Genomic DNA, 19,179 nt, shown 5'->3' on the forward strand with positions numbered 1-19,179 from the left:
TCCATCTCTGAGGCCAATTCCTAAGTGAAAATAGTTTTTTTGTTAGAAGTTGTAATCTCATCAGAAATATTTGATTCTCAGCATTCTAATCATCAGCACTATGCATGTATCAAATATATTATGTAAAGATTAAGTAAAATCTGGCGGAAGTTAATCCAATTTTTGCTAAATAGACTAGGTAAGAAAGGCAGGGGTGTTAATACTTTCAGCTACGGCCATGGCTGGTATATTGCTACCCTAGGACACTTATGTATTCGCGGCATCTAACTTTCGCGTTTTCGCGGTGTCATCCTCTCGCGAAAATTTAATGAGCGAAACTAAACTACCATAACGAACGAGCGAAAACGCGAAGTTAAATAGCTTTGTTCATTGATATCCGCAATAAAATCGTCATATTAGAAATGCAGGCAATTTTCGTCTGTGGTTGGGATCAATGGGAAATTTCTGGTACACTCATTATAGCTAATACACCGACTGAGCAGCATGGCAAAGCAAATTAAGATTATATCAGTTTAGTCACCGAATTTGTAACGGATGAGGATGAAAGTCTGGTAGGTGAAGTCATAAAATTGCAGAATAATTATTGTAGTGATGAATTTTATTACCAACCAAAAACAATATCAAACCTCATCAGGTCTAACCACATTATCTCTTCCACTGCCAACCATGTACAAATTAGCTACCGGCCTAGTGCCAGCCATTTTACCGAAATTGCCGATATTGCTTCATGATATGTATACAGTATTTTTTCAAGTTCTACTTTAATTATCTGTATAATCACGAAAATCTAAATTGGCTATTATGTCATCAACAACTGATTACCTGTTTTATGACTCGCGCGGGGTAGTTAATGAACTCACAGAAAAATGTTCGTTTTTAGATTAGCAATTCTCAAACAAAAGTTTAAAATTGCTTCGTTGTTTTAGGCTGATTTTATAGATAAATCTTCGGACAACACAGTCAATTTCATAAAACACTTAAAGACCGTGGGTTATGTGGTCAACAAATAATAAAATCAGGTTACCAGACAATTGCTGAGAAAGTCCAAAAATGCGTTTATGGCAGTGGTCCCTAGAAAACGCATAAATGCGTTTATGGCAGCGTAAGGGTTATACAGTTTTGGTTGTGAAGTTGGTTGCTACCTATCTATTTTCTTTTTCTTGGGATTCGAGTGTGAAAGTCACAGCGGGAGGAACCTAGACGTCATTGATAGTCTAAAAAACAAATGGCAGCAAGTGATCAAATTGAATTGCCGATCTCACCCACACATTTCAACCTGTGGTTTACAAATACGAACTAGTCCCAAATTGAATTTTTTTCTTATTAGCAAACTGGACCTGAGGAATGTAATCTGTTTTTTGCACTGCATTTATTTTCACATCACTATATTTTCGCACTCATCAGAGCTGCGAAATTAAGTTGCAGCGAAATTTTATTCTGTGTGCTACTCACGAAACTAAATACTAGCGAAATATAAGTGTCCTAGGGTAGATTGTGTTTATCAGCAATAATCATTAGTGACACTATATCAGATATTTATGATATTCTGGCTTTCTCCCTCAGGGCTTTGTGAGCTATATGGTTATTACATAATGCATACAAGCTTTCTCATGTAGTTTCAATAACTTGTCAGAATGTAGCTATTAGGTATCACTCTTAAAATCTCCTCTGCGATAATCAGTTAAATCTAATAATTAGCGGTTATTAGACTTGAGTACAAGAATAGACAGCTTGTGACAATGTGGTGTCTATCTTCTTCTCATGAACCATATTTGATCGCAGATATTTAATCTTTGCGTCACACATACTCATAGACCATGGAGCTGTCACAGGTCAGCTGCAATCTAAGTTAAATAACATTTACATTTTTGATGTTGTAATATTAGTTTTAGCTTATTTTCAAGAGCATTATTAAGCATTTAATGAACCGAGTTAACCATTTAAAAGCGTGTGTTAGCAATCCTAAGAAGAGCTAGTTGGAGTATATATGATTGTTGAAATAGTCAAAAGTTAATATAATAAGTGTAATAACTGTTGTAGAAGGAAACAGATCCAGAAAACCTGACAGGATTGTCTAAGGAGAGAGAGAAAAGGCCGGAAGTGTTAGCTGCCCACGCGGATAGTCTAACCCCTTTGTCCGGAGAGCAGAAGGCTGATGATGGCGACAGGAAGGAGAAGGTGAGTTAACCCTGTCGGTCCAACTCCAGCGGATATTCTCAGCTGATTTGTGAAACTTTTTTCGCGAATTTTATTTCGGTAAAAGCTGAATTGTTGGAAGTAAGTGGCATACTGTCCCACTCGTTGATCCGTTTTGCAGCTTGTTTTTCAATTCTACGAATCAGTAGTTGGATTATCTCACAATATGAGTATTAGAGTAGAGGATGGCTGTTTAATAGTCTGGATCTTTGTTGCCTGCAGAAAAAGAAAAGCAAGGATAAAGAGAAAAGCAGAAGTAAGAAGAGCAAGTCAGACAGAGACTCTTCAACGAAGCATCCCGACAGGTAGGGCTCTCTATTCTCATTTTCACTCAACAGCGTAGTGATGAACCACTAACAGTTAGTAGATGGTTTTTAACATTATATTCGCTATATATGGGTCAGCTATATGTAGTATTTTTTATTTGTTTAATTCAACTGGAGTTGAAGCAAAGATGGCTTCCTCCGTAGCTTTGGCGGTGAGGAGTAGCAGAAATAACTTGCTTACTGCTAAGTTTGGCTCGAAGATGTGCAGCAGAAACTTGTATTTATATCCGATATCCTCATTTCTGATATCTATCTTTGTTTATAGCTTGCTGTTTGGTATGTCCCCACCGATAGAAGACAAGCAATCCAAAGGTATGTCCATAGTTTACTTTTATATATACAGTGAAACTCTGCCACAGGCACTCGGATAGCTCGAACACATGGTTAATTCGAACAGATTTGTTGGGTCCGTTCTCACTCAACGATAAATTGCTTTAGATAACTTGACCTCAACATCATTAACTCGAACAGTTTTTTGCCCAACGGCTACGGAGATGGTCTTTATCACTGTGTAATATCACTTTATTCCAAGCCATAGAGATAAACATCAACTTTTAGTAGTTCTTAGGCGTCCTTATTATCATCCTCTGCAAAATATTTTTGTTAACGACTTTTTTAAAGGTTTAAAAAAGGTCAAGTTTTACCAAACATCCGCTTGGCAGTTGCCCATCGAAAGCAAGGGAAAGCGTGGAAACCTTCGGGTGAACTTAAAATAAAATTGGGAAAATTGTTCTTTGTTAAAACGCTCAAAAGAAAAAGATGTCTTTGTTCTTAGCATTTTAACTGTGATCATGTTTTGTCAATTTTAATCTGAAAACCTCCTGGCACTCACATCACCTAAAACAACAGGCAAATCTCAAATCATAGAAAGATATTTATACTTTCTGATAAAAAATTTTAAAACTATACATGAAAAGCCCTTTAACTTGCAACAAGCAATCTATGCTTTTGATTTATATATAGTTTGCATATGTCCACGTATCTACTGATAAATACATGCACTTGTGACAGTGCTCTGATAACTTGAATGCTCTGATAACTCGAACACTTCCGCTCGGTCCCGTGAAGTTCGAGTTATCCGAGTTTCACTGTGCATATATCTACTTGTAAATGACAGATCTTACTTGTACACAAAAATATTAAGGAATTAGCAAAATGGGAGATCAATCACGGCGTGGCTGCCGTTTAGACTGTTTATTACAAGCTGAGGATAAATAACGCCGCTTCACATTATTGTTATTACCTTCTTATCTGGTTCCAACCTTGCAAGTGTCAGCAGGTAATATTTCTGGTCATAGTATATTGAATGTTGTCTGATATAGTAGAGGTAGGCTCGGTGGTGGCCGTTACTACTTAAGACCTAAGTCTTAGGTCTATAGAGATCTTTTGTGGATACTGACTCTCTGACCCTACATTTTAACAATTGGCCAGTAATTTTATTTTGTGCTGATTTTTGAAAATTATTTTCATTTCGTTTTTTATTGATATATATTTTTGATTGTTTTTATTTATACTTCTTTTTTAATTTATTTATTTTTATTTATTCTTCAGTAAAAATCATATATTTTATCTAGCTTATAACCATCAATCAGCTGGGCTAAAGGGAAATAACATAAAATGTCTAGGGTTCATTAACATTCAGTTATCTTAAGGGCTGTAGGTAGGCTTAGGGATAAGGAACATGCATTTCTTCGGTTTTTTTTGTCGTTATTTTTTGGTTACTTCTTCAGACTGATCGTTAATGGGGCTAGATCACTTCTAGAGTTATTTCTTCATTGTAGAAAAAGCTAGTCGACACCCTGCTTCTAGTACCAGTTCCACGAGTACCAGCAGCAGCAGCTCATCCCCTGTCAACTCTCCCGTCCCCACAAACTTAAATAAGAGCAAGAATGAATGTATGTATCTCAGTCTATGGGTGCTAGTAAATGTTACATTGTGTCTCGTCATTACTGTCTCAGTGCCTCAATGTCATCGCTGCTTACGAAGATATTTCTGCACAATAAAAATTCCTAAATATACAAGTAGCAAACACTGTCAATTGCAGCAGTGAGTTGGAGGAAGTTAGTTCTTTGAAATTAATGAATATCTGTAAATATTAGGTTACTTTTTATGTTCATCTGTGCTGGAACAAAAAGACCGTGTTATTAACGAGAGAAAAATGCAAAGATGAAGGTTAGGAGTTTGTCTACACATCACATTTTAACATTCAAGCCTAAAATAACCTTTTGATAAGTCAAAGCCAAGACTGCTACTTTTGACTGTCTTGATAAGGAAATATTTAAGCTGTGCCATCATTTTGATTGGCTTTATTTCTAACATGGGTTTTAGTTGGTAGTTAACAATTTATCTGTCAATTGTGTCTACCTAGTGTGTTCAAGGTCATGAGTACAAGCAATGAAGTATTGCGTAATATTTGTTCAAAGATAGCCGTAAGGAAAAAGTTTTGGGGACCATGAAATTGCAAAATAAGAATGTAATTGAATCAAACCTTTTTGTAAACATTTCTTTAAAAAATGGTTGCTTATTCCATAAATACTGATGATTTACTTGATGCAGAATGAGTCGGAGAAACTCTGAGTTGTCATCACGAATGTTTTTAGGTTTTATAAAATTTAAATATTGTAGGGTTATGTAAATTTAGTATTTTTATGCTTAGCTTGCTATTTTGTTTGTTTTTTTAACTCTATTTACAAATGTATAAATTCATTGTATCTCTGTTGTATCATGAATCAAATAGCTGATGAACTAATTAAATGTATACTTCCATTACCTACTGCTAAAATGACATGGTCGCATCACAACGGTAAGTAGATGCAAGCAGTCTTTTTAACATTGCTGTTTTTCTTTTAATGCCAAAACCGTGATATTCAATATAACACGTGATGCAGTTACCTAACAAAGCAAGATTTTAAAAACTGATGTATTAATTTGTTTGTTTAAAAAATTAAAATGTATTATCGAATAGCTTATTAATGCCAACAGAGTTTATCGCCATAATTATTTATTCTATTACATATTTCTATGTACATACTGTACAAGTGATTCAGATTTTATTGCATTAGTTTTTGAAGCATACAAATTTAAAACTAAGTAACCGTGTGAAGAACAGATAGTAAATTATTGTCCATTACGGTAATGGAATATGATGCTCAAATTTTCTCCATTAGTTTTAAAAATAACGGGCATTATTTTTTGTGATCAAATGTACAGAATCTTAGCGAAAAATTACGTTTTCTAGTTTCTCAGTAAAGAAATGCTTGACTTGTTTATCCCTTATTGGGATGTTGGTTTGGACCAGACAAGGCAAGTTTGATGGCGTAACAAAATTCCTTTTTATTTATACTAAGAATATGAGAGAAGACAATTCCCAAGTCGTTGTTTCATAATTATTAATGTGCAGTCATTTGTCATATATGTGCAAGCTGGTTTTTAAAATTGGACCTACATTTGCTAAAATCTATTTTTATGAACAGGTTATAAATTTCTTTATTTCTCATTAACTCTGCTACATTTTCTTAATGCTGTTCTTGAAATTCTAGCCACTTACATCCAGTACACTTGCTCTCGTACTTCTCCCCTACCTTCCACCCCTTCCCTCCACCCCTTCCCTCCACCCCTTCCCTCCACCCCTTCCCTCCACCCATTCCCTCCACCCCTTCCCTCCACCCCTTCCCTCCACACCTTAGTTCACTAACATTTTCTATTTAAGCTACCGTGTCATCAGATTCTTCTTCTGACACCGATGATGATAGAGGCGGCAACACAAACAACAATAGTACTGCCGTCAAACGACCGATCTCCTCCAATCACATCAGCAGCACTGGCCACAAGAAGTCAAGAACTTCAGAAAAACCTTCTAAAAAGGTATCTTTTTTCGTGTGCCGTCCAGAAGTGTTTTCATTTGTGTGTATTGTATCATTGGACAGTCCAGATGTACTACTGGCTGCTCCTGGTTGTGGGTGGCCATACTTGAGTATCTATATACTCTCATTGGCTAACACCTCAATAAATCAAGTTTTTTGGTATTTTTTTTGGTGGATAATTAGAGCTCTCTTTTTCTACCTTTGATCGATGTTTTCTAGTTAGTCCTTTATTTGCATTTTAGGCAGGCAACCTTGTTACTATGTAAAACTTCTTGAATGTGTCTGCACCATATGCCAGTTAGAAGTCTACTTTTAGGAAGCTGATGGTTCTACCGATGAAATTGTGAAAGGAGCAAATGGTGTGCCTATCGCTGTTCTCGTAGATCTGCATGACAAGATTGCCCAACTCAACAACCCCAATCTATTGCAGAGGTATGTTAAAATCATTATTTGCTGTAATGCATCAATGTATTGTTTTAGTTTCTGAGATGCCATCGGTACGGCCAAAATCAATTACAAACAACCCTTATTGGTTCGAACTAATAAACTAGTGGGTACACTAGGCCAAGCACGCTTGTTTGCTGACTTGGAGGTTTCAAGTTCTTATAACTTTATCGCTCTCAATGGACACTGAGATTTATATACATAGCTACGGTTTATTGCTCAAGCAAAGAATTGGTGAACTTGTGAACACACAAATGGTTATATCATTGATACAGTTGATAAAAACCTGTAAGACCTTTATTAACTGTTAAAGGTTGACTTGCAACAAAATTCACATTAGTTATTTGATATGAAAAGATTCACCATGTCTTACTCTGTTGTAGGTGCAAAATATGTGGAAAGGTGATTACAAGCTCTTAAAAGCTCAAAAACTAACAGAAAATCGCAGCCACACGAGACCACCGTCGCTTGGATTCTCTTTCAAAAACAGCTCAAATGTGACGTAGTTGTGAGAGATGGTCTCTGTTTACACTTTCATGCAACCTTATTCGTCGAAATATTTTTTACAAATATGCTTCACGCATTCAATAAAACCATGTCTGTTGTTTTTACGTGCCTATTGTATCGTCATCGTGATGCTGTTACTTTTAATAGTGATATCCTATAACTTACCGTAAAATTCGTTTCATTTTTAGCCTTAGCTTGAAGGAGTACATATCGTTGTCTGATAATCATGACAAGCCTGTTGGTCACTTGTGATAATCAAAAAGTGCTGCAGAAATTATTTGCGAAGTATTGGGTCACATGATCAGATTACGACTTGCCGATTAGACCAAACTGAAACAAAACTGTAAAGTAGCGAGCATCTATATTTGATACGGGGTCTTCGGTAAAACCCGAAGTGTTTGTCATAAACTAGTGCTACGATAAGTTTTATATTGAGCTTTTTATTGGCCTTTCAATTCACGTGAGAACATCACTTGACAAGACAATAAATAGATTTCATGACTACGTCATCGAAATAACGAGATTCCAATCTACGGCGGCTTTTCGTTTTTGAGCTTTTAAGAGCTTATAATTACATTTCCACATATTTGGCACCTACAACACAACAGAGTAAGACATGGTGAATCTTTTGATACCAAATAACTGTAACGTGAATTTTATTGGAAGTCAACCTTTAAAGGATTGTGACGGATACAAAAACCATTGTGGGGCAGACAACTTCGTAAGTAATGTTCCAAATTTGATGATCAAAAATCTTCAAAACATTACATACAGTTTTCAAGTTTAACTATAAAAGCTGGTTGAAATTTAAAATAAAACATGAAAATAATAAACTATATGATTCATGTCAATTTAAACTGTATCTAGTGGAAGTTAGCCCACATATCTCTATCACTCACTTTTTATGTTTTGTTGTAACAAGCTTGTTTGAACATTGCATGAAATATTTTAGCACTGACCAAATCTCCTATTTTAGATGCATTACACAAATATAAAAACAGTCAGTTTTTTAATTTTGTGCTCTGTCAATGTGAACCAAACTCTAACTATATAAAGTTTGCTGCTCTGCTATTTGTGTGATATGTCAAAACCATCATGTATTGGAGCAAACAGTTTTATAAGAATACGTTGTATGTATTTTTTGAATTTATTCCCGAACTCACAAATAACAATAAATGCATCAAGTAATTAGAAGAATAAAACAAATAAAACAAATGCTTCATATCAAAATATTTATCAAGTTAGATTTATAATCTGTATTATATGTCAAAGCTAAATTAATAAAGGAATAACCAGTAAAGAAGTTTTGATTGTTCCTTCACCTTAGAGCAGAGGTGTTCAAACTTTTTGCAAAGGAGGCCAGATTTAGCCTGTTAGAAATTTAGGGGGCCAACCATGGCGGACATTTTTTACATATAACAGCAAATAATACTAAGCAAATTTTACTGACCCAATCTGTTTCAAATTTGCTTTTTTATTTTAATTTCAGCTATCTTAAGCATGTGTTATGGTTCGTTTGAAACATGCATATCAAAATTGTATTGACATTATAACTGAAATTTGATCGCTTATAATAATTTTATTGCTCCCTCACCGTAGAGACAAGTGAAGAGAATTGTAGGTTCAGCATTGTGTAAGTACAGTGATACATTGAGTGATATAACTCATATGTAGTGTGTTGTAACTTACTCTAAACTTTCATTAAAGGTAGTTTAATTTAATCTACTGACGGGTATTTTTATTACTTTTAGTTTTAATTTTCAGTAAGTTGATTTTTATTTGTAAAACCATCACTTAAATTTACGTCGAGACAGTCATATGGAAAGAGCTTGTAAATCAAAGAATTTGTATGGCCCTTTGAATGCATCTTTCTATAGAGGGCTGACCGAGGGAGGCAAATGTCAATTTGGTTTTAACATAAATTGAATTACACAATTCTGTAAGCACTTGTCTAACAATTTGCAACAGTTCCTAGCAGTTTACGGGTGATTTCACCACATGTAGTGCATTTTTCTAATAACAGCATTAAGTCACATCTTGTCATGAGAGATGAACTAGCACTGGGTTTGATAATTGGTCATTTCATTTTCAAGTCCAACTTGAGATTAAACTAGCAAGAAATCAAATGAATCCATAGTGATAGCGACGTCAAGCTGTTAACATTCAGGGAAGGAAACACTAATAGCTTTTATATATACAAGTTTATTGTGAGGAATTTATTAAATTCTTCCAGAAGCGTCCTTTTCCTCAAATTATAAATTTACAAGTTACAAAATAGACTACCTCTATCAATAGTCATTGTAGTAAAGACAAATTACATCTATTTCTTTATTAAAGTACATTATGCTGGTGATAACATCCGAAAGCTTGATTTGATTCACGTCAAAAAGTTTTTTCAACTAAAACCCCGCATTAATATTATCTATCATGTTCATTTTTGTAAAACTTACCTACCTAGTTCCGTCATGTTAAATATTTGCGCATAAATAAGCTGTAATATGGTTGTCATTATCAGTGATTGTCCTTGCAGGTGTGTCGATGCCATTGAGGAAACCAGGCAATATGAGCTTACTGACACGACATTTGACTTTGACCTTTGCACCCTCGACGCACAAGTAATTCATAAACTGGAGACATTATTAAAGTGACTTGCCATTCCAATAAATTTGTTTTGTATTTTCATATTTATTGCTCTAAATTTTGATGCTCTTACGCAAATTAGACTGCTACTAACACATTCAAGCAAGTGTTTGTAGGGTGTCTGCACTGAATTCGCATCTCTTACCCAATAGCACGATTAGTTACTTGCAATATTCACATGAAATTGATTACTAGTCACCTATTGATCGGATCTTCTGCTTCCATTCTGCAAATATGCAATCTTTCTGATTGGTTATAAATTTAATCTTTTTCCTATCCATCAAGTTGATTGCTATTTTCATCGATGTAAGCTTTTTGTAACATAATTTATAATTGTATTCTTCATACCAAATTCTATTGTACAATAAAGTTCTATTTAAAAAGCACTTATTAAGACATGTAGCCAACAGCTAGTAAAACTAAAATAGATTGAGATTGCAGAAACTTGTATGTAAGAAGAATGTGGAGATGCTGCCTGCATCCATGAAAGTAGATTTGATACTAAACGGAATGTGTTAAAATAAACTTCATTTTCCACACTATCATTAGCATGAAATCAGTCCCTGTCACATAGCCCTTCCAACAAAATATGATTCAATATTTCAATTCTTTCAACCCAAAACGGTGTGATTATGTATCATGCATGCAAAATATAGTCTTACAAAAAGCAGTAATTAATCTAATATAAATGGCTCAATCAAGTATATGATTGAGTCATACTACTTGGTAAACTATTTGTATCCAATTCACAAATGGGTGAATGGATTTTATGCTTATAAATAAAAGATCACATTTTATAAGAATAAATGAAAACTCAATACAAAGATCAGTGCATTCACTTAATGCTCAAGTAGGAGATTCAGTGCACGACATGTGGGTCATGCGAGTACCACGGATAAACATAGAATTCTCCGGAAGCTCCCCTCCACCACATCAAGGTAAGAATCGTGTCAATCAGAAATAGAAGCGCTGCCACAGCACTTGTCAGCTAAAACAGCCGATGAACGAGTCAATCGATGAGGGAGTCAATCGACAACTGATGAGTAATATTACCCTAATTCTGTATATAATTCTAGCCAATATTGTGTGTTTGAAAATACCGCATCATGTCAAGATTGAGTCAAACATTGGCACAACGTGTCAAACAATATCGTAATGCGGAAGACATCTTATATAAGAACTTAATTATGGGAAGACATCTTATATAAGAACTTAATTATGTTGAGAAGGCAAATTTCTAGAGGCAGTGTCAACAGTAATAATCATTGCAACACTCAGACCTTCCGTCTGCAGTATTATCTCACGGACTCAGCGTAATTGCCTGTTACACAGGGCAACTTTTAAGATATAATGACACATTGCTATTCACTAACATACAATGGATTTGGGTACTAAAGCAGAAGTAATGCTTACCGTGCATATTGTATATTGCGGATAGATCGACATTTTGAATGAAGGCCACAGATATGCAGCGCACGCGGTTACAGCGATCATGCAGACGGTCATTAGTGTGTGGTAACCGAGCATCTAAAACAGAAGGCATTATTCACCAAACGGATACAGGTATCGTCCAGCAATGTGGACGCGTATCTCACAATTGACTAGAGCTTGTCTGAAGAATTGCCTCAGGCAGCCAAGACGGTACAGCATAGCGATAGGTTCTTTTGTAAAGTAGACTTTTTTAACAAGCATTTCATTGGAACCAGTGGCCAACCTTTTTGTGAAATCGTAGCTTTATCTCAGAGTGAATGTTATATTTTCATATTCACAATACAGCCCGTAAATTCATAAATTAGTTTGATGAGTGGATACTATAGGATAGTTTGTAGGTAGGATACTATAATATTTAACCAGATACCTTGTAAATTATGGTCATTGCTGCACCAATTTTAAAACTTTGAGGTGGACAAACACCTGCAGCTTAAATATTGGTTGTGTCACTGCTACACATACGGCGATGAGAGTACTCTCTCTATGTTTTCAATTCTGAGGACCAGTCTTGCTGTGAGTGCTAATGCAGCTATACCAAATGAGTTGGGTAATTACCAAAACATCAGTTACACATTTTGATCTCAGTCAGTTGGTGGCAGTAAGGAGATCAAATGTACAAGCTTTTAGAGCAGTGTATGACAGCTTTACTCGGATGGCCCGTTTCATAATACTGTAAGTTTAGCACTACATAGTATATAACCCACTCGTCTTTTACCATGACTGGCAATCGAATCTCGCATCTCTGTAATCGCATTGAAATGGCAAACTTTGTAGTCTAGAAGCCCAACCAGACAGCATGATGACAATTGTGACAAGATTGACTGCACACATTACTATGCCGCAGCTATCAATGATATTCTACTGAAATTGCTCCCACTACTATTCTGCTATAAATTTCTACTAAATTCTCTCAAGGATGAGTATAATAATAGGAATAAGGGAAAAATGACTCCCTAGTGGTGTCATGATCAATTGACACTAATATGATACAGATGTTAGGCATCAGTCAGAGCACCTATGACAGCGCTTATGGCAGGTGCCTGACAGCCTCTATTTGTGAAAGACAAGCAACTTGCAATCTATACATGTATTTCTCAAATATAGCTATTAAAATCTTAGAATAAAGAATCCATATCGCATTGATCTCGGACCCTCTCATTGGTCAGTCCAATCCCTTACCGATTAAGCCACACGAGCTTGATGGATTCATTAAGTGATATATGTCATTATATGGGTGCAAATACGCTACAAGGAGAGTGGTAGCATAATTTTATGCGTGCTCAATCGTGAGAGCAAGTAGTTAGCTCCTATTAGTAAGCTTACTGAAATTAGCCATTGGCCATGTGCCAGGCTAAAAGCGAGTGGCAGGCAACTACATTACCTCTCATTGTTTTTAAGCTGATTTTAATACCCGTACCAACGCCAGGCATTCCGCTGGTAAATAAATAAAATTTACTAAATACAGAAACATAAATTGATTTTCGAAGTTTAATTGGCTTGTGAGGAGTTCATGGTTGCATGCATACATGAATATGCTATGCAACCAGCTAAAAAGAGCCATCCACATAAGGTACATGGTAGAATTGTTCAAGAACGTGGAAAGTCTTGGCTAGGAATCAGAGCCGCACTACTGACTTACTGCACTACTGACTTACCGCACTACTGACTTATGGCACTACTGACTTACCACACTACTGACTTACCGCACTACTGACTTACGGCACTACTGACTTACCGCACTACTGACATACCGCACTACTGACTTACTGCACTACTGACTTACCGCACTACTGACTTATGGCACTACTGACTTACCACACTACTGACTTACCGCACTACTGACTTACGGCACTACTGACTTACCGCACTACTGACATACCGCACTACTGACATACCGCACTACTGACTTACCGCACTACTGACTTACCGCACTACTGACTTATGGCACTACTGACTTACCGCACTACTGACTTACCGCACTACTGACTTACTGCACTACTGACTTACCGCACTACTGACTTACCGCACTACTGACTTATGGCACTACTGACTTACCACACTACTGACTTACCGCACTACTGACTTACGGCACTACTGACTTACCGCACTACTGACATACCGCACTACTGACTTACTGCACTACTGACTTACCGCACTACTGACTTACCACACTACTGACTTACCGCACTACTGACTTACGGCACTACTGACTTACCGCACTACTGACATACCGCACTACTGACATACCGCACTACTGACATACCGCACTACTGACTTACCGCACTACTGACTTATGGCACTACTGACTTACCGCACTACTGACTTACCGCACTACTGACTTACCGCACTACTGACTTACCGCACTACTGACTTATGGCACTACTGACTTACCACACTACTGACTTACCGCACTACTGACTTACGGCACTACTGACTTACCGCACTACTGACATACCGCACTACTGACTTACTGCACTACTGACTTACCGCACTACTGACTTATGGCACTACTGACTTACCACACTACTGACTTACCGCACTACTGACTTACGGCACTACTGACTTACCGCACTACTGACATACCGCACTACTGACTTACTGCACTACTGACTTACCGCACTACTGACTTACTGCACTACTGACATACAGCACTACTGACATACCGCACTACTGACTTACGGCACTACTGACTTACCGCACTACTGACTTACCGCACTACTGACTTACGGCACTACTGACTTACCGCACTACTGACTTACGGCACTACTGACTTACCGCACTACTGACATACCGCACTACTGACATACCGCACTACTGACTTACGGCACTACTGACTTACCGCACTACTGACTTACCGCACTACTGACTTACCGCACTACTGACTTACCGCACTACTGACTTACCGCACTACTGACTTACCGCACTACTGACTTACCGCACTACTGACTTACCGCACTACTGACTTACATTGATAGACACACGATTTTTGTGCAATCTAAGTTGACAGAAAGGCTAAAAATATTTAATAAATAAGCATCCATCTAATCAAATGAGTTATCATTATAAGAACTATAGTTTTATCACGTTTATTCTTAATGAATAAGAAAACTGCAGAAGGCGATAGATAAGACCAAATCCTCACCAACGCAGGAAAGAATTCCGGAAAGCTTTCACTCATGTTGATGCTGTATAAGATGCACCAGGATAGAGCTGTGACAAGAGCGAGTGTTGAAAGTATCTCGATGCACACAATGGCTCCATTACCATCAAAACTCAACGCGAATATCAGTGACAAAAGAGGCAGAACCTTAAACAAAGTCAAACGTGTACACTAGAACTACAGAGTAGTGCGTGGTTAATAGAGCTGGAACGAGACACAGACATCTCGAGTATCGACCTGTCTCGTCCCAGATCGATTTCGTCTCGACCTAATTATTGCCAAACTTGAGACAGGAAATAGAACTAAAGCAGGCGCTGTTAAAACATGGCTGCAAAAAAAGGAAAATAAAGTTGCAGGAAATTAAGTAAGACCTATTCACTAGATGGTAAAAATATACATGTACAAAGCAATATGTTTATAATAATTATTATCAATCAAACTCAAAATTCTTAGAAATATATAAATTTGCTATTTTAGAGTAGTTTGCGTCACTTTTGTTAATAAAAAGTACATGCATACTGCTATCAAAATGTTGTAATTAAATCGTTTACATCAGAAGAAAATTCAATTTAAAAAGAGGTTTATCAATTTCATATATCAGGTGCGCTAGTCCTTGCGTAGTGAAATCATCACCAAAGGCTCATTATTTTACTGTCTCGTGTCTCGAATTCTCACAAGACAGTATCTCGAGTCTCGTCTCGAACTCAAAAAACCTGTCTCGTTCCACCTCTAATGGTTAATGCGTTAGTTGGCTGACAAATATAATACTGTTTGAACAAACACAGTAACAGCAAATATTACACCAGCTCCAGAGCAAAAAAATTGTATTGAATTTTCAAAATCTAAAATTGAAGCAACTGCATCATAGCTTACAACACAAGATTATCTTAGTAAAAGATTTACTTAGTACTCTCAGTACTGTTTGCCTTGAAACAGGCCCGACAATAATTTTACTAAATGAAACTGCAGCTTTTATTGTTCACTATAAAATTGTAATTCTGTTGAGCAACCATTAAATCCTAAAACCATTAAATTCTAAGATTAATTGTTTTAGTATCCAATAAATTCAAAACATTCACTAAAAGTTATACATGATTTAAATAAATCTGAATTTCTCAGAAACTAAAGATTCTGCGCAATAATAGATACTCGTGACATCTTGTACCACACTTGACAAAGAAGAAACACGGTGTATTAAATAAAGAATGGCAAAGTCTACTTAGGTCTTACCCAATCATTGGTCTAACTACTTTTGCTGAAATCATTTATTGAAAACAGCTTGTAATAATCATTGCTGTATACTAATAAGTATAACATAATGCTGAGTCATTTAATAGATATGTACCAAAAAGAAATACTGTATTCTATGATTGTCTACAAAAATCGAAAAAAGCACAAGGTTCTACAATGGATACATACAATGGATAGCTGCTAGTAAGAGGAAATCAAGGTAAAGATGTAAAACTTACGAATTCCAAGATCTTCAGCAGAAAGTTTATAGAGCAAAAATAAGGAACATTTGGCTTTAGAGAGAGCGGTTTAGGTCTCCGAGCTGGTGTCGGTGCAACCATCGCTGAAATAACAAAATATTCATCAACAAAAAAACTTATGTTTAAAGGCATGGCAATTACATTTGCAATTAAACAGCTGCTATTTGCTGACTACACGCAAAAAGTTGAGTACATCTTCTTATAATGATGTAAGTCATCAACACATAACAAGTAGACCGGTACTGCAGAATAATGCTTTTATATGCAAATGAATGACTGAAAATTTATTAAAACCAGCATTTCTTCAAAAACATGTTTACATATTAGATTTTACAAATATTTTAAAAGTGGACACCGACAGTGAACCCTGTTACAGTGTATAATGACAGCCTGAACAGTCCTGAGTTTCAAGAGCATATATATAGATCAGTGGTGAGTTGTAAAAGTGATTAAGGTAGTGATTTCGTTTAGACTCAATATTTAGAAAACATATTTGTACAAAGTTTACAACTAAAGGCTGGTTAACACTATCGCCGTATGTCGCTGATGTCCTTGCGGCGTTCATCGTCGACAATGTACACCGTGACCAGATGGCATTGCCAAAGAAACGCGGATACGTTGACAAAATTTGCAGATGTCAAACTTCCCCGATAGGTCGCCGAAAATCGACGACAGCCTGTACAATGTGCACCATTTCAATGATGACGATTCGCTGTCGCGGATAGCTTTACCCACATTGCCAGTTGTGATAATCGCAGCGAGACAAGTATTGGATTCAAGCTTACAGCAAGAACGGGGTTCCTGCGGAAAAATTTAAAAAAAGTGAAAACAGAAGCAAACAACAGCATGTGCTTTTAATAGTGTGAACATTGTATCGACGATCACCCAAGTATTTTGGCAACCAGTGTGATGTAATATGAAATACTTTAGAGCTCTATAATAAACTTGGTAAAGATTAGAGCCTTATGCAGGCTATCGGTTATAACAATGGCCTAACTGAGTCATTGATTGAGTCATAATTGAGTCAACTAACATCCTTAAAAAAAAAGATTTATACAGAAGCAGATCATCTTTCATTTTGGCCGTACAGATGAGCTGCTACTTGATCCTAAACCTTCTATTATTACATCACAGACTGTTATGTAGATGGCATCTTAAGCCACTGACTGACTATCCAAACATAACTTCCTTATTCTTCTACTTCGGCCTGGTATAGCCTACTTCATGAACTATTACAATAGAAACACATCAAAGGTTATTTTAACTAGTAATACAGTACATTGAATATGTTAATCCTGCAGCACTTGTAGTGTCATTTTGAAACAAATAGTAACAAATCTGTGCAATCGTCTGCTTTAATGAAATATTGATTTATGTACTTGTCTTGGTTGAGTTACTTGCTAATAAACAAAATTTAACTTCACACTAAGCTCCCGCATCTAAACGTTATTATACATTGAAATATTGGCCACAATATTTTTAATCTATCAGTAATAAACGGTAGTGCACAAGCTTTGAAAACTGCAAGTCATCTCATGAGCAAATAGTTTGAAACAAACATTGAGGTAGTTGGTTATCCTCCAAGGTTGGTCCCATTAATTAACTCTAAACTGAAATTGAGAGAATACTACCTTCAACATAAGCAGTGATGGGTCTCAACTTTATATTAAATTATTTGTCTTGGGCAAAATTATACTACTACAGCATAAAATTCTTAAGTGCTAAATTTTATAACAATGCTGCAAAAATAGTACAAGATTTATATTTCAAATTACAGAATAATCTAAAGTAGGCTACAAATAAGCTAATCTGTTTTAGAGAATTAGCCTAGATAAAAAGGGGTTATACTAGCAGATTAAGTTATCAGAATGGGTGAATGGCAAATTACAAAAAACCTATTAACGTTCCAAATTCAAAACAAATCTCTAAAAACAAAACAATCCCACCTTCTCACAAACAAATTGAGAATCGAATCTGAACATATGTTGTTCAAGGTCTCAAATAATCATGACGCAGCGAAACATCTAAAATTATATAAATACGCAAAAATAGTATATAGAGAACAATATTCACCCAACAGAATAATGATGTTTTGCTGTAAACAACTTTTCTACTTTACCAGAACTTCCAAAGTAGGTTAATAGGAACAAAGAAAGATATTTTCGAAATAACGAATAACTTAAAAGATATTGCTCACAATCATAATATGACTGTATATAAATTACTCTGTAAAAATAAAAACATGTTTCATTTCAATTTAGCTATGAGTAGTCACCTTAAGGTAGAGAGGCCAACCTTATACACTTCCCGTTGATAAATGGCGATTCACGATGAGAGCCAGTTGTTTCGACCTTACCTCACGAGAGCATAGCCGTGATTAGTTGCGAGCCGTTTACCTTTGTTTGATTTTGGTTGCGCCCCAATAAAATTCTAAGCAGGTCTATAAATGCTATAATTGGCCGCACCTATACTGAGAGTGAACAACTCTGTATAATATAGGAAAACACACGCTCATATTAATGTCCACATTGTACCGTATGTATGCAAACTTGGCATAAAATGAAATAAAACGTTGTTTTGATGTCAGAATCTTTATTTAGCTTTTTCCTATAGCATGGCTTGTGAGTTTCCTTACAATAATAACGTTTTGACTGTAATGTAAAGACAAAATTGACTATCTATGGTCTATGCAGAAACAAATGGGTAGGTCTTGGCCAATTTGAATTGACTAAAAGCGAAATGCAGTATGCTAATCAATTTGATAGAAAGCTAGCATGATTTACAAGCAAAACTTTGTTTTATTCGTATTACAGGTAAGGTGATACTACAAAATCTTTTTACATCTGGCAAAAGGGTAGGAAATGGCAAAGGTAGCTTTCTGGTAGCACAGGGAGGCTATATCACTATGAACCATAGCATTTTCGAGGAATGCTATTATACAAATATTTTGAAAAATTAGTTGTACACCTTATTTGTAAACAAATGAGTAAAAACGGTTTTTGTATTTAGTTGTAATTTCTATGTCATCTACACTTAGCTAAAACAAATAATACATTAAAGCA

At 36.0% G+C, this 19,179-nt stretch overlaps 2 protein-coding genes and 1 pseudogene across 3 annotated transcripts in view; 2 read left to right on the top strand and 1 right to left on the bottom strand.

Annotated features, from left to right (window-relative positions):
* Nucleotides 1-10,086, top strand: part of LOC137400229 (coiled-coil domain-containing protein 186-like) — a 54,634-nt gene extending 44,548 nt beyond the window's left edge. The window contains exons 17-23 of the mRNA XM_068086560.1: nt 2,041-2,178; nt 2,419-2,501; nt 2,788-2,834; nt 4,304-4,417; nt 6,232-6,386; nt 6,702-6,817; nt 9,867-10,086. Coding sequence (XP_067942661.1) covers nt 2,041-2,178; nt 2,419-2,501; nt 2,788-2,834; nt 4,304-4,417; nt 6,232-6,386; nt 6,702-6,817; nt 9,867-9,984 — 771 coding nt within the window. The 3' untranslated portion in view covers nt 9,985-10,086. The remainder of the gene's footprint in view (nt 1-2,040; nt 2,179-2,418; nt 2,502-2,787; nt 2,835-4,303; nt 4,418-6,231; nt 6,387-6,701; nt 6,818-9,866) is intronic.
* A 206-nt stretch (nt 10,087-10,292) lies between these two features.
* Nucleotides 10,293-18,485, bottom strand: LOC137400362 (uncharacterized). 2 transcript variants are annotated; one of them, XM_068086697.1, is made up of 5 exons: nt 18,413-18,435; nt 16,097-16,200; nt 14,610-14,774; nt 11,390-11,503; nt 10,293-10,964 (listed from the first exon to the last, which is right to left on the bottom strand). In XM_068086697.1, the coding sequence occupies exons 2-5, from the start codon at nt 16,196-16,198 to the stop codon at nt 10,836-10,838; spliced, it is 510 nt and encodes a 169-aa protein (XP_067942798.1). In that variant the 5' UTR covers nt 16,199-16,200; nt 18,413-18,435; the 3' UTR covers nt 10,293-10,835. The 2 variants fall into 2 exon arrangements, with proteins under 2 accessions (XP_067942798.1, XP_067942794.1); XM_068086693.1 differs by having other exon boundaries at nt 10,296-10,964; nt 18,393-18,485.
* On the top strand, nt 13,265-13,933 carry LOC137385376 (mucin-4-like; annotated as a pseudogene).
* Nucleotides 18,486-19,179: the final 694 nt, after the last annotated feature.

Source organism: Watersipora subatra, chromosome 1 (genome assembly GCF_963576615.1).
Source record: "Watersipora subatra chromosome 1, tzWatSuba1.1, whole genome shotgun sequence".
In the NCBI taxonomy this organism is placed as follows: Eukaryota; Metazoa; Bryozoa; class Gymnolaemata; order Cheilostomatida; family Watersiporidae; genus Watersipora; species Watersipora subatra.

Bases quoted from the DNA above. Each gene is read 5' to 3' on its own strand.
- LOC137400362 (XM_068086697.1), bottom strand. From the start codon at position 16,198: ATGGTTGCACCGACACCAGCTCGGAGACCTAAACCGCTCTCTCTAAAG. The intron at 14,775-16,096 runs GTAAGTTTTACA...ACTTTGTTTAAG, and splicing joins TGCTGAAGATCTTGGAATTC to GTTCTGCCTCTTTTGTCACT. The intron at 11,504-14,609 runs GTGAGGATTTGG...CTTCTGTTTTAG, and splicing joins CGGAATTCTTTCCTGCGTTG to ATGCTCGGTTACCACACACT.